The 16,666-nt window shown below is 40.3% G+C and overlaps 1 protein-coding gene across 1 annotated transcript; it reads right to left on the bottom strand.

The window, feature by feature from the left end:
• Positions 1-419: 419 nt before the first annotated feature.
• On the bottom strand, positions 420-15,550 carry RSBN1 (round spermatid basic protein 1). The gene is made up of 7 exons (XM_026044198.1): positions 15,115-15,550; positions 11,243-11,913; positions 7,819-7,956; positions 7,227-7,369; positions 6,247-6,414; positions 5,170-5,278; positions 420-4,730 (listed from the first exon to the last, which is right to left on the bottom strand). Exons 1-7 carry the CDS (start codon positions 15,533-15,535, stop codon positions 4,263-4,265), a joined length of 2,118 nt encoding a protein of 705 aa, XP_025899983.1. The 5' UTR covers positions 15,536-15,550; the 3' UTR covers positions 420-4,262.
• Positions 15,551-16,666: the final 1,116 nt, after the last annotated feature.

Below are 16,666 nucleotides of genomic sequence, written 5' to 3'. Positions count from 1 at the left end.
ATTCCGTTTGACTATTTTACAAAGAAATAGCTTAACATTTGACACTCTCGTACAGTCAGCTACTGAGAAATGCACTGTGTTAGAAGAGTATTCACAGAGAGGTCGTGGAGCTCCACCTGTTTACACTACTCGGTATAAAACCTCTTAAAACACTTGCTAAATGTCAATAAATATACTAAGGCCGCACAAAGCAAACAGTCTTCCAGGCAATTGTACATTTCCTCTGAGGCAAAGACCTTAGATAAATTAAAACCACAGAAAAATCTTAGCTGCCAATCAAAATCAAATTAAATCACAAAAAACAGCAATACAGAAATCTCTTTACATGTTGTACAAACAAATTAGAAGCGTATGTATTTCTTAAAACACAAGAGTGCCACAGTAAGAGACACCTTCTCAACTACATGTGCTATTGCATCCTAAAAACTACTGTGTATTTTGGTGGAAGGCCAAAATATCATTGGGATTTTTAAGTGGACCAACATAAGAATATACAGTACAAGCTTTCAGGTGAGAGAGGTCACTTTGGGGAGTAAAGACAAATATTCCTCTTTTTCTTGCACCCCTTAAGCAAACATATGGCTACAAATGCTTGGCATTTCTAGGAAATTACAATTTGGGGGGCTATTACTCAGTTCAGGTCTGTAAGTGGGAGGTGCCCGATGAAGGGCGTGAATTCATGTTCACCACAAAAGTTCTGCTGAGCAGCATTAGCTCCTCTGGCCAAACCGTAACGTGGAGGAAAACTGACCGGAGTGCAGTACAGAGCCCTTAGTCGCATGGTAAGACCTAGACCTATGAAGAACATGAACTATATATCCCCTGAGAACAGTCACTCAGTGTCACACCTTCCTGGAAGAGAATAGTGTAATGAGACAGGTATCTGGTTCCAAAATTTCTCAATGGTAATCAAATCACTTCAGAAATGACTGGTAGCTTGCCTAAAGGAGAAAGGAATGCAAAGCTGATCTTTCATCCTTAGTTTGTCCCCAGCACCGTTTATCCACTCACCCTATCCCAAGTGAAACCTGTTCTCAGCAACGCCACTATTTCAAATAGAATCCAAAGCCTGAGTTCCAGCTCAAAGCTGACTGCTCTTCACAGAGAGAGCACTACATTCCTGGTCAACTAGCAGTTGTCTTGAGCATAAAGCAGGAGTGTTGCCTGGGTATCAACTGTAGACTGCCAATTTTCTTTTCTTTTTAAGACACATCAGAGGGCAGATCCTCAAAAGGAGAAATGACAGTTTGCAGTAACTGACCAGTGCATTGATATTTATAAACTTTTGTGTCTATCCATGTTAAAAGTGAGCACTGTTAAAACAGGAAGTTTGCCAACATTTGATTATCCCTACATGCAACCTGTTTTATGAAATATGAGAAATTCATTTAACAGCCATCTATTTAATACGAGAGAGATTTTCCTAAATACTTACTTGGACTTACCCAGAGATTTGTTTTGGCTCAGCAAACACTACACAGATGGAACTTATTTCATTTTAAGAGAGCTGTAGCATATGGAAACAGTATGTCAGGTTACTCACAAAACCATTTGAATCTTTCACATCAAGGTGTTCTAACTCTGCTAGTTTTAGTGCAGCTGAAGGAATCTTGAAGCCCTGGGTAGAGTTTCACTATGAGCTTCACAATCAATCCCTCCCATGTTTTATATCCAGATCCAAGGTGGAGTTTAAAAGCAGTGTATCACTTCAGATTACGCACACCGAAGTTGATAAGGTATTTAAGGTCATAGCTTTTTATAAAGTCTGTTTATAAACAGACTGAGGCAGAGGAGCCTCAATCTTACAGATATAGTCTGGAATAGTATCAGCATCATCCTCCAAGTAATTTGAAGATACAATGTTTCTACATTTAAATCTGACATTAGATATTAAGTTATTAACTGAGGTGACTATAAGGAGAGCATGATAGAAGCAGTCATCTGCTTCCATCCAAGAGGAGTTAGCATTTTCCAAGTACTTCAGATACTGTAGTCACAGATTTAACTATAAGAAGCTACAGCTTTAAAAGCAGCATGAGCCACTCTAGTCATCTTCCTTTATCCATTTAAAAACATGCTATTATAATATGCAGCAGGCTTCCAAATTGATTCCCTTTTCATTCTATTTCAAGTTCTAAAATAATTCAGAGAAACTTGTGTGGTGGCTCTTAATCTCCTTATTTAAAGATCCATGGGCAGAACTGTAGGATCCGCAGACTTGTCAATTCCCGAGTGATTGTACACAGTGCTGCTGTTAAAGAAGTCACCTTACCGACATCCCTCTAGTGACATGACCAAAGAATAGCACATGTGAGAAGGGAATCTGGCACTTGGAAGACTAGCAGACTTGTAAAAAGGAAAGAACATAGTTGTGTAATACGATCTTTGAGTATGAAGGATGAACTGAAACCGCTATTGCCTGTGAGGAATTTTACTTTGCACAATCCTTAAAGCTATGAAATTCCTCTCAACATAAGAAGTAGAAGGGCAGAGTCAGGAAGAGGGGGAGCGGGGAAACACCAGAGAACAGACAGCTCATTTCTGAGCCAATCCTGATCATCTAGAATTTCTGCTAAGATTAAATTACACCCCTGCGTGAATCACATTACTTTTCATCATAAAAGCTTTCCATTCTAACACCTTATTTACACAGATTACTAAACAAGTCACTACCACTTCAATCTGCAAATTAGTTTGAAATATTTCCTAGTCCTCATTTTTGTACCGAAGACAATACATACATATACATAAGGAGTAATACAGGTTCTAACTAATCACTGCAGTATCTTCTGATGATTATTCTTCTATCAGTTTAAAATAGTGACCTCTACACTGAGGTGCTAATATGTATATAAAAGTCTACACAAACAATATTGCACAAAGATTTATAATATAGTAACATATTTTAGAGACCCTTATAAAGAGAAGAGTAATAATTGATATTAAAAAGATGCATCCAGAACTAACACAGCATCTTTGCTTTTGTCTAGTCTAACATAGTGTTTCAAATCTTTCCTACCCCAGTGAGGATTAGAACAAATAAAGTTATCATCTGAAGGCAACTTCAGTTGCACCAAAGCCCAACTTGTACTCTAAATGTGCAGAGGGTGTTAGAGGTGAAGGGACAGGACAGGATTTTTCCTTTTGATGACTGGAAAGGACAGTTGTAAATGGGGTGAGTGAAAGTCAATTACAGATTACACATTAACATTCAGAAATATTGAAAGTTTTTTTCTTTTTAAAACTGTTGATAGCTGACATTACATATTTAGCATGTGCCATTGATTTTCCACAGTACCTGGGCACTCAAAAGCTACACATGGAAACAGCAGTCCAATGCCATAACATTTTATTGTGAAATAGTAACACAGAACTTCCTAAAATAAGGACAGTCTTATCGCATAAGTCAGTCGTCAACTCAATGCTAATATATTAAGTGCATCAGTACCAGGGAAAGTGTGGTTCCATTGGCATTTACTATGACCTGGTCAAAACAAGCTGCCAAGTTAGTTAGTATTTTAAAGCCTTAAAGTGCTCAAAGATAGCAGTTTCTTCCACAAGACTACCATTAGCTTCTCTAATTTTGCCACTAGAATTAATCATGTTCTGGGAAGATGTGTTTTGGAAGCAAAATCCTCACGCCAAACAGCATAAGTAGTTCTATAGAAAGTGTTAGGTCAGTAAATCACTACATCAGACACTTTCTTCAGTTAATTTTACAGCTCACCATTGCCGGACTGTAAGAAATTGAGATCAATTTCTATACAACTTTTAAATTAGGTTGTCAAGAAGAACAGACATACCAAAAATATTACAAATCACCAAAAGTGCTGTGCTTCCTCTTTTTCTTAGCAATTAAGATGAGATGGGAAAGTCGCTTTGCAAGTCTTCTACAAAAAACCATCACTTTATGGTGAAGATCAGAGATAAAGTAAAAGTAGGGAAATAACACTGACCAATGTAGTTCAATCATTTTATGTTCCTGGAGGAATTTCATTCCGACTTTGGGGAGATACTGAGTATCTCTTTACTGAAACAGAAAGAAGTGGTAGACCACTGTTACAGGTTGTACTAAGGGGTTAAAATACAACTTGAATTTTGCATAATCTGTGTAAAAAAGATATGCTTGACATTTTGGAATGTCACCTTTCTTTATAGAATTATAGGCAAGATTTCTCCAATAAAACATAAGCCAGTTATAAAACTATAACTTCACATCAAAACTTTAAAAAGTTGTTAAAAAATGTTTGATTATATACATATCACACAGAAGAGCCTGTATGATCCTGTGGATTGTGTTGCTGATCAGACTCTACTTTAAAACCTGGAAGGGGTCGGGCCACCTGTTCTGGTTGCACAAGTCCTGATATTGAAGAAACAGAGGAGGAGGAGGAGGAAGAGAGCACGCCTGTTGCAAACTGCATTTCTATACCTGGTTCTTCAGACTCTATTTTTATACTCACACATTGGGGTTCATCTTCCGATTCTGTCTTGCCACTATTGTTCAAGCTTGAATTGCCCTCTGTGTTTTGAGAAGTCTCCTCCACAGGATGATATTGTTTAAGTCTTATGTGCCATGCTAAACTGCAGACTGCTGACACAGTTTTAAATTGATGAATGACATTTCTAGGGATGAAGTAGATGTCATTGTCACACAACTGAATTCTAGCATAGCGAATGCCTTCCCGTCTCATTTGGTTTAGTTTGGCTTCATCCACCCATTGAACACACTGAGAGGAGGAAAGATGATAAAGTTACTGGTAGAATCTTACATGCAAAAATATACATATTTTCTATAATACATGTTAGTGGTGTATATATTTCTACAGGATGCTTTCTTTGTAATGCCATTATACTGAATAATGTTTTTTTGCTCTATCAGGGCCTACTGGTCACAAATTAACTTAGTTATAACTACCTAACTAACAATTTTGCAGGTACTGAACTGAACTTAAGACTTTGGATGAGAATGAAAATAGCATATAAAAAAGCTCTCAGCATAAATCCCAGTTTGATACAAAGAAACATGAGAAAGGCAATTGCTTTACAGAGCTGAGAACTGAGGGCTGCTGACAATACAAAAGGGCTGGATATACAGTGAACCCCAAAATTATCAGAAATTACTTTCAAAATATTAAGAAAGTGTTGTCACCAAGGAAGAATCAATACCTGTGACACTGGAGGTTCATGCAGATCCAGCTGAAGTCTCTGCACAACATCAGTGAAGTCTTCAGCGTGAAAACAAACCACATCTTTGGTTATACGAGGCTGGTCACTCCTAAAAAGAGATAAACCCAGGAATTTTTAAAGCATTTGAGTTAGAGAGTATTACTGTTCTTCCAGAGAAGTGTTTCACTGAAAAAAAGTAGCTAGTTTGTTCTGCAGATGGACATGAAATCTCCTTTCTTCTCAATAAATACACATTATTTAGGAAAGAAGCTGTAATAGATCTGTTTTATTTTGCTTTTTTCCTTAATGCATATGCAACAGAAATTATGGTTTTGTGGACAAATACTGTGCTAAAGTATCAGAAAACTAGGTTCAAATTGCCACTCTGGTGAAATTTACTGTTATGGATGTAATTTGCTAAATTCTTCCATCCTGTAATTGGATCAACATTCCTACATTAAAGGAAAAATGTAAAATAAACATGTGGCACTCTGAACCCGTAATGGTAAAGACAATATCTATCAGCTCTTTGTCCAATAACTGTGAAACAGGGTAAAGGAAGTTTTGGCCCCTTTTACTCATATTCAAATCTAATGAGATTGCTGATGATGCTATCCATTATTTCTAACTATTACAGTAAAAAATGTTGCAAGTCTGTAATTTAGAATGCCTTATGTGCAAGGTCAAGAGCCATGTCATGGGTTATGAAATACAAAAGCATTACAGTTTTGAAATTGATCCAGTTAGATGGTCAGTTTACAGAAGTTAGCATTAACGCAACTACTCAGGAAAGCAGCAATCACAGATCATGCACAGGTATCATGTTTTAAGTGCCCTTATTTTGAATGAGGCTAAAATACACTGAAAACTGCTACTGCAACTTCTACAGTACCTCAAAATGGTAGAAGAGAAAAAAAAGGATAGTACACATTTTTCAACTTCCAGACACCATTTACCTTATTAAAAGGTTTGAATGCTTTCTGTAGTTAGACTTGTTTTCCAGCGAGTTTTCTTTTTTAGGAGAGAATGTTTAAGATTTCCCCCTCCCACCAGGATAGTTTTTTCAGTTGCACTTACCACTCCCCAAATTGTACAGCCTTCAGAACACCTACAGCAGCTGTACTCTGCCAGTCAAATCCTTGACCCACATGATCAGCGTGAGCTCTTGTTCTGTCTTCAAAAAGAACCTCACGGGGCTCACTGGTCCGAGGTAGGTACTGGAGATTCTTTATTTCATTCATTGATCTACAGCACAATCAAAAGGTATGCTGAAATATGTTTCAGAGTAATCATAAAAATGTATCTAAAATAATCTTTTAAAATGTAGTTTCCTGCAGGTTTCAAAATCTATTTCCCTTGATTTATTTCAGGTGCCTGACAATAAAAGACTATGCAAACTATGTACCATATACAGCTAAGTTATGCTGTCATAACTGAGCTCAGGTTATGACAGCGAACTTTTCAGAACAGACATCTATCTACCAAAATAAGTTTTGTTCCTTTAGGAAAGAAAAGAATTTTTATAAATGTAACGACATGTAAAATTGATCTATTTTAATAGTCACTAGAGTTATTTGAGAGTACCTTCAGATATTCTGCACAAGGTAGCAATTGAAATTTACAATCGTTGTCTCTTAAAATTAGCTCTACAGAGCACTCATCTAAGAAATATCAAGTGTTTGTATGCATAAATACATGTGCATCTATGCACACACAGGGATGCACGCACACACACCATACAGTACTTCCCAGGAAAGCACAGAGCATATTGCAACTACCTATGCGCTAACATTAAGATGCAACTTTCATTGTCTAAAGATCTCTACTATTTTATATCATCTCCCTCACCTTTACTGCCTAATTAGTTTCCCCACAGAAACTGGATGAAAATTACTGAAAGGTTACAGGAGTTACAATATTAAGGAAGTATTGATCTAAGTTGCAATTAGCCTTCTGAAGAACTAATTACATATAAATATTTAGTATGTGTTCTCAAAACTCAAAACAGGTAACACTCATGTTTTTCCTTTAATAAGTAAAGGAAAGCAAAATGTTACCGTCGCCGTTTGAATGGTGATTTTGGCATATCAGCTGTCGGAATCATCTGTTCTCCTGGTCTCACCCACATTATGGGACCATCATCACTCTGTGACCTGCACTGAAGTCTGAGACTAGAAAGAGTACCCCAGGGCAAAGTCATCTACAAAAAATAAAAAAAAAATAAAATAAAAACATAAACCAAAAAAACACCACTGAGTGAGATAGATAAATAATGCCTTTAGGAAAACTGGTTCAAACAAATAAATGTAGAGAAAGTGATGCAAGTTCCAGGAGGTAAAATATATTCTAAGCTAAGCTCATCAAACTTAGTTTTTAGGAAAGTAAACAATTACTTAGTATGTATGACATGATGAACCAAATTTTAAGTTTTGAATAATTTATGTAACTATTCCGTTAGTTCAATTCCTTTCATTTGGACAGATGAAAGAATGTACCACCATCCTCAGTGGCCTATAATGAGTACATCATTGCAAATAATCAGTGGAAAAAGTGGCCTCACAGTTTCTAATTACCTGGAAATATCTGAAATTTAGCAATTTACAAAATATCAACAGCACTTCAAACAGATCATCATGAGTTACTGCTTACTCTCAGAAATGGAGATTCTTCCAACATATCTAGAAATTCTGGGAAGTAGTCCCCAACTTCTTCATCTACTGCTCCAACAAGACTAATCTGCCGCATGGGTCCTGCTCTGTATGTTCCACAGCAGTATGTCCGATTGACCTGAGGAGCCAGAAGGAAAAGAACAATATCACTGTAGTTTTATGATATCAAAGCACAGAAAATTAAAAACTATTAATACAATTCTACCTGCATACGCAGAAGGTTCCACTCATAAGAGTTTCACTGTAGATCAAGCACTCTACTTCCAAGTCCATCAAAGCTATTAGCAGCTCAAGGGACATACATTCTTCTTCTGGTTTTGACAGTACTGATTTTTATGAACTAGGCACTATCCTCACAGGCCAAGAGATTTGGCAATCCAAATCAAAGTCTCCAAATAGTATTTGGACCTTTCAGGCTAAGGTTCTTACTCAATGTCAATAAGGTAGAATAACAACTTTACCAGCTACCTCAGATGAATTTCAGAACAGTAGTATTAAAAGATCGTGGTATGAAGCTATTCTTTTGCCCTAACAGGAGAACTCAGTGGTTAAAAAGAATTGGATAAAGGTACCTAACGCCAACTACAAGTTAAACTATAATTTAAGGCTTCATTTTTCATTGAGACATTTTATGGCATTTGAATGCTTTGCCTTAGACGTTTCACATACTTGAGTAACAGCAGAAGTAGACAGAATCAGTTTTTCCCTGAAGTAACAGCTTGGGTAGTTGATTACTGAGGTAATTCAGACCCTCCCTCATGAACAGTCAAGCAAGCCCTGTACCTCTGTCTGGTAGGAAGAGTGTCCTCACATGAGGCTTCAGCTTGAAACAAATTAAGTCTGAGAAATTTCTCCAAACAAAAGCATGAATCAAGGGGTCATTATCATCATAGCTGACCTGACATACTAATAATTGCTGTGATGAAGAAAGAATACATAAAGACTTGCTATTTACAACACAAGTGAAAGAAATGAGGACAATGTGACAGACAATTGCAGCAGGGTTTGCATTTTTGTCCCAAACTGTCAGCTACTTCCATAAGACCCGATATTGCTTATGTTGCTTTGAGCAATACACCAAATTAAAGTCTGTAGCACAAATGCACACATTCTTCATTTTATATTTTGATAGCTTCTCCAAATAATGTTGTCCATCCAGCATAAGAAAGCTTTTGTTCAGAGTTAGAAAAGATAGAGGGCAGAGCACCAAGTTGTGATATGGTTCATTAACTAAAGCTCTTGAGAATATTGATTGTAACTTTATCTGACAACATGTTCCAAGAATGGGGGAACTTATCCTACTATCCTCTGTTTGTTGCTTCTCCCACTTCCTTCCCAGTAGCAGTATCAGTTTACACAAACCTACTTCCCCCAACTCTTTCCTGGCCTCCTCCCAGAACCTATTCAGTTGTGACAGTTTAACCATTCTTTGGACCATAAAGCAAAACAGAATAGGCAGATGATCAGATTCAATTTGACGAGAGAAAAAAAAGTTTTCAACTATTTATGTATTCCAATTCACTGTGTAGCCCTAAAAGCAACTGTATTGAGACAGTCGATAGGGAAATATATTGTTCAAGTCACATTGTCAATAACTTTCAAATTAAAGCATGCTTATTGTGCAATAAGCTTCAAACAGCTTACAAATTGCTGTTCTTAGTGATTTGAGTCTTGAAAGCTCTCAGTAAAAGTGAATAGCTCCAAACTGAAGCTTATCTTTAGCTTAAATATAGAACAAATGAGCCAGAATAGGTTAAAAAAACCCAGAGAACACTCAAACTTAGCAAGTATTTTAATGTACAGAGCCATACAGACACAGTACCTTTATACTGCAAAGATAAAAGTTGGAGTGCTTTACTGTAGGTAAAGTAACAGATACCCAAGTACTAGTTCATATTATATACAGATAGGAAAGACAAGTTAATTGAGTTTACACTGTTTTCATTGCCCTGAGAATGTATGAATTCACCCTGCAAGTAAGATCATTATCACTAGGTTTTGTGAAGTCTCCCAGAATAATGTCCTTACTTTAACTGGTAGACACTCAGTGCTGATACTCAAGGCTGCAAAGGAATGACAATTCTGCAGGCCAGTTCTAAAACGAAGAACCACTTAATATCTTGGCCTATCCTCCCTATGATTTCTTCAAAACAAGTTTATTACAGCATTTTAGCCTTCTGTTTCAAGATGAGCTAGCTTTCAAGACTCAGTTTGGGTTTTAACAAGATGCAGTTACCATAGTTGAATTTGCTGTCAATTTAAGCAAATTTAAGTGAGATATTTGAACATCATCCATACACTAAAGACTCATGTTCCAGCTGTCTTTAACAGCAGAGTTGTCACAGCTGTGCCTCTACACATTTGTTTACTGTGTGAATCACACTAACATACTTCAGCCTAAGGGGATTAATCAGGTCATGCTAGAGCTGGATTTAGAGAGTTGTTTCAGCATAAATGAAACTAGTGTCATGACTCACTCTTGACCAAGTTTAGACAGAACTTAATATTAATTGAAATACCACAGCAGAATATAACCCAGATCCTCTTATTCATGACCATACATTCCACACATACAAGCTTCCAGTACAAGCTAGTCACCTTTACAAGACCATTAGCCAGGAAAAACAATTGCTACATAGCCGGATGGTGCTGTTGAGCCATTTCAGAGAGCTGTTACATGTACACCAAACAAGTAAGAAGGTAACCAATATGCCAAAGAGCATATGATATAAATAACAGAAGACTTAAACTCAACATCTTGACAAGTTGCCTGTCTTTGGAATACAGGTTCAGATATGTTTTGTGTAAAAGTTTCTTGCTGATGAGGAACGAGTTGTACATTAAGGCTGTTACTGGAATACTACACATTCTGATGCAGCTCTTCCAGTTCAGAAGATGTAATCCATGAAGATGTTAAAAGGTGCTGTAGCAGCAATATGTTATGGAAGACAAGCTTCCAAACAAAGGTTTACATAATTACTATTTTAAGTGCTGTCTGAAAGAAACTCTGGGAAGCTTTAAAAGCCTCTGCAAGTTATCATACAGTACCCTTCTGTGAAAAGGTACTATACTTTCTGTGAAAAAAAACTATGAAGTTTTCAGAATATGTTAAGTCTACTGCAAAAAACAAGGCAGTTTAACTGGTTTCAGGAAAGCTTTCACATAAAAACTCCAACTCTTTCTGAGGAGTTAGCTTCAGGTAGAAACACTAATAAACAGCACAGTAGAAGTCCCAACATCATAATTTTTCATCTTAGAGGAAAAGAGAAAACAAAAACAACTCATGCCTCAAATGCTTATATACCACATCTTTTATGCACCTCTTATGGCCTCACCATTCTGGATTAAGCAGATTAATCACATCTGGACACCGTCTATTTTACATGACTTTAAACAATTCTTACCTGAGAGTGAAAGTTCGAAATTGTTGTTGTTTCAATGTCTTTCTTGCCCAAGATTTCCATTTTCACTGGAGTATTAGGAAAGTTAAAAGCAAAGTAATCCAGGAAGTCTGGTAAATAAGCAGCTGCCCCATGTACTATGGCTAGAGCATAGTAAGCTGCATTTTTATCGTTTTCACTGAATGACAAAGCAAGAAATTCTTCTGCAAATCTCTCCATCTCCACTGGAGACAAAAATGAGAGTTCATCCATGTAAGCATGAAGGACCAGAGCGCCACCATTAGACTGATGTTCTTCGTGAATGAAGTTGCTAAATTTAGTGCCAGTTTTCAAGAAGCTGCTGCGAACAGAATGCTCCTGGTGAGTCACAAATGGTGTCTGTACTCCCTGGGGTACTCGATATTCCTGCATTCCCAAATTCAGTCTGCAGAGCTGCTCATCCTTCAGATACCTGAAGGATTCCTTGTTCATTTCCAAGTTATCACATTGTCCTTGAGTCAGGATTTCTTGGTCAATGCGAGTGAGCCCAGCACAAACCGTCTGCACTTCTTTGTTGTACATCTTTAGGCGTTTTCCCCTCACATCTTCCCGGTGTTTCTTTTTCTTTTTTTTCTTTATCTTCTTCATAATGAGACCGTCAGCTCGCTGGGTTTTGCCATTTTCATCTGGAGTTTCTGGCAGCAACAGTAAAGAGAAGATTAGAGTTCTGCAATTACAGCACATTCACTCAACAAGAATTGAGACACACCAACTAAAGTTATTTATTCCCACAATATCTTGTTGTCTTTACAGATTTTACTTATACAATAACAAAATAAAAGTAGCATATCTAGTTATTATGAAAAAAGCCTCAAATTAAGAAAGTTTCCCAAAAGTCAAGCTTAATATTCCAGTTTAGGAATTTTTTTTTTTTTTTGAGATTATAAAAAACTAAGTCTTTATAGGAAAGATCAGTGGTCCAACTGGTATTTCCAAAACACTGAGAACAGTGTAAAACAAAACTAAGTTTCATCATGTCGAACTGAGCAGACACTTTTTAAGTGAAATATATAAAAACGACATTTATAATATTAACAGTCAGCACCAAGCTCACTCATGAAATCTTATTTTTTGGTCATTAAAGATTAAAATTCAGGTTCTACAGCAGCCTCAAGGCCCTCTTCCTGGCTCCCCTGCCAGTTCCCAAAGGGTAGGGAGCCCAGCAGAAGGCAACTGGTGAGAGATCTCATGCTGGTCACACACCTGATAGGTACAAATATTAGGTAACAACATTTTTAATTCTCACTATAAAGTGGCTCTGTCAAAATGATGACAGACTTTTTTGCTCTTTAGCACTACTTCAAGGCACCCAGTCTTCAGGTAGTGGCTTGCTCAAAAACTCACTATATTAAGAGTGCCAAATAAATGCTATTTAGTTCAGATGGAACTCAGTATTAACATATGCTGTTAAGCTACATACCAACCTGTGCAAGAAGAAAAATATCTGAAGCATCACCTCCACATTTTCAGCTGTCTTTCTAGTTTAGTACTGTTTTTGTTAGTTATCTAATTCAAAATCACAGAATAAAGTTTTAGTTTGGGGGGTGGGGAAGAGAGTGGATTTTTTTTTCTTTTTCGCAGTTTAATCTTCAAATGGTCTGAAGACAGAAGGTTTTCAGAGAGAAAAATAGAAAAACAGTTCTGTCAGGCTCAAGGCAGTTGTTTAGTAGTTTATCTTCGAGGATTAAGATAGAATTCAAATAAAACGTAGCTAGTAACAACAGTAGTTAGAAATTCAATTGCCCAGATTTTTAAAATAGTGCCAAACCAGTATTTTAGTCTTCCTGTATTAAAGGACTATTTCACGTCCCTGATGCATACAAAACACTACGTGCCATATCATCAGGACAGCTAAAGGAAGTTAATATCTGACTAAAAGCTGCCACAGCTAGGGTGTGTTACCCACAGCACAGGGCTATGCGCTGAATTTACTTTTTCTTGTGTTCCTTTCTTGTTCCCTTGCAGTACATGGGAGAAAAATATATGTTACTATTGTGATCTACAAGAAGAAATAGCAAATTCAAAGCTTCAAGCTGTGCAGTTTGACCACAGTATTTAGCTATATCATTAGTAGTTTGTTCCCAGAGCTCTTCAGCAAAGGCAGTTGACCTTCACAACAGCCTAGCATAACGAACAGAATTACTCATGAAGCAAAGAAATAGGTGATTGCTTAATACCAACTTTATACAACTGTCTTTGGACCTGAAATACGAGTTTTCATGGCATTGCTGTCACGCATAACCTCTACAAATAGCAACTGTCCTTATTCTTTTATTACAGATAGGGAAATCAGGAAAGAAGTGTTGCAGCAGTTGTTTTGATAACACAGCTTATTCATAGAGTGGTTTCAGTTACTAGTGAATCCTAAAAGTCAGGCTTGCATAAGCTTACCAGCTCTGAGTTATAGCTACTAGCTTCACTGAACAAACCATTTGCACAGAGAAGATCCTTAAGTTGGGGAGAGAGAGATTCAAATCTAAGCTGGAATTACAAGAGAGCTTTTTACCACTAAATAGGTATTAGAAATAACTCCTTACTTTTAAGATGATTTTTTTTAATATTATACATATCTTACTTTAACTATTTCTAACTTTAGATACAATTTAAAAGCCACAGTTGCGTACTAGGTATAATGTGGAAAACCTTCCTGCTTGGAGACATTCCCTAATACTCCTTATCAGATGTAAGCCTCGTGCTCTTTGTACTGTGGAACCTCCACTGAGCACTGTGGTCTGTTTTCAGGAGAGCTGCCACCCCAGCTCCCCTCACTGCTGTACCCAACAGAGCAGGGACCCCCTGCTGCGCTCAGGGCAGACTCGGCAGCAAGGGAGGCTAGATAGCAGTAAACTCGGTATTAAGTTATTCCTTCAAGTGAATGGATAACCTTCAGTACTTCAAATATCGAAGGGACCACAGTCAGGTCACTCAGCAGACACACAGGCTCTCACAGTGAAAGAGAACGAGAGCTGTGCCAGGAACTTTAGCTAGTTTATTAGTCATGCAAATAAACTTCCTAACATCGCCGTAACATCAACCAAAACACCACAAGTGTTCACAGACACCTGCGGCCTAAACAGGAACATGGCAGACAGAGAGAGACAGATAAATCAGACCACATATGGAAATAGAAACTGATAGTGAGAAGTAGTGGGAGGGGAAAAAAAGAAAGAAGGAAAAATAAAGCAGCTTTCTTTGGCAATTTTGGAATGCTGACAGTAATTTTAGTAGTGTTTAAGACTTAAACTCAGAGACATGCTTATTTAGTTACTATCTTGGAGCTGCTGCACAGTGGCATTCCCAGTTTAATAAAATCTCTCTACTTCTGTTTCCCCAGATGCAGTAGCTGGCACTCACTCTACCAAGGTAACTTCCACAAGCACATGCACAACACCTTCACCCTCCCAGAGCATAATTCACAGTGCAGTTTGCCTGTTGCAGCAGCTTTGCGATCGTCTACACTGATTTTCAAAAGGATTTTCACTATCACAAGTGTGTGAGAACAATCAATAGTGATTTAGAACTGTAAGAAAATAAACAAGCAAACGGTCGAGCGTCACCGCGGAAATTCCGCCCTGACCCCTTTGAGCAACTTGAGGCGCTGAGCGAACGCGCGGCCCGCAGCTCCAGCGGACACCGGCTCGAGCGCGACACGGAGAAAGTTTCGCCGCCAGCCCCTGTTACCGGGCGGCCCGGCGGGCTCGGCGCGGGGCGCTGCGGCCTTGCGCCCCGCTCGGTAACGAACCGGGGGCTCCCGGAGGCGACGCCGCTCGGCCCAGCAGGCCGGGATGGAGCCGCGGCCCGGCCGGGGCGCCAGGCCGCTCCGCCCCGCTCCTCACCTCGCTTGCTGGGCCGCCCGGCCGCGCCGTCGGCGGGGCTGCCCCGCCGCGCCTTCTGCGGCGGCCCGGCGGCGGGGCGGCCGGGCTCGGGGCCGACGGCGGGGCGGTGCCGGTGGTGGTGGTGGCGCCGCTCGTCCAGCGCAGCGGGCGGCGGCAGGCTGAGCGGCGAGAACGTGAAGAGCCCGGCGGCGGGCAGGCCGGGCAGGGCGGGCGCGGGCAGCGGCTCCGCCGGGCCGGGCCCCGCCAGCAACGGCTGGCTCAGCCGGGCCCGCTTGGCGCCCGCCGCCGCCTCGCCCGTCCCACTGCGCCGCCGCCGCCCGCCGCCGCCGCGGGGCCGGCCGGGCCGCTCGCCCGAGGGGAGCGGGGGTGGCTCCTCGGGGGCCCGCGCCACGGCGCGCACCGCAGCGACCTGCGCAGCCATTTCACGGGCTCCCTCACACACATTTAAATGGCCCGAGCGCCAGGCGCCCGCGCGCAGGCGCCGCGCGGAGCCCCTGGGAGCTGTAGTCCGTCGCGGCGCGCCGGGAAGCGTAGTCCCGCGGCGGGCGCATGCGCGGGCGCCCTAACGGCCAGCGCGCGGCGCACGCGTCGCTGCCGTCCCGCTCTAACGGCCCGCGGGCGGCGCCAACGGCCGCGGCTGCTCGCGAGGGGGAGCGCGGGAGCCGCTGGGCGGCGGGCGGGCGGCCGGGCTCTGCTGCTGCGGCTTCCTTGCACGGGCACCGGCATGCCCCAAAGCAGGCGGCAGCGGCACGTTTCGGCCGCCGGGCTCCTGGGTGTCCCGCGTGCCGCCAGCCGTGCCAGGAATCCCCTCACACGCGCGCTTGCGCCCGCCACATCGGTCAGCCCTGGCACCTGAGCCACATCAGCTGTTTATCTCTGTACCACTTTTCTCACAGCGGCAGTTAAATGCTTCATTGATTCAACATTTGGGTACAATGCTTCAAGTTGCAATTAAAAGACATTAAATAACAGCAAATGTCACTTTTACTCGTGGCTGGTGTCAGAAGTCTTGGCCGCTAATGAAGGCTATGCAGGGCATGGATCTGCCCCCCAAGACAGAGCCCAAACAGGAAAACAAGCGTAAGAAGCAGCTTTCAACATCTTTGCTTCTCCTCACCTCAGATATAAATAGTAGGAAAACAGATTCCAGAGTGGGGTAGGGGGTGTCAGTCTCAAAATCTGTCTACCAAGTTGTCTGCCTGAAATGGTGTGTGGTGCTTTGATGCATCAAAAATCCTTAAAAAAAAGTGCATTGCCTTTATAATACATTTATATTTTGTTGTACTTTTTTCAGATGGTGAGGGCAATTAGGCCAGCTAATTACACAGTCATTACACGTTTAGTTTCTATACGAACAATCAAACATCTCAAGTCTTACTGACTAAAAATCTAGAAAAAAGGTACCTGACTCACTCAAATAAGAAAATTTAACTTACAGAAAAATGTTTCTATAAAATCTGATGCGTAAATTCTTTTAGTGCCAGTGTTGTAAATATATAAGCAAATGTAGATCTTCGAGCAACATGATTATACATGTAAGTGAAGTTATACA

The sequence above is a fragment of the Nothoprocta perdicaria genome, unplaced genomic scaffold (assembly GCF_003342845.1).
Source record: "Nothoprocta perdicaria isolate Ctin4 unplaced genomic scaffold, notPer1 scaffold_353, whole genome shotgun sequence".
NCBI lineage: Eukaryota > Metazoa > Chordata > Aves > Tinamiformes > Tinamidae > Nothoprocta > Nothoprocta perdicaria.
This window is presented reverse-complemented; position numbering and strand designations above follow the sequence as displayed.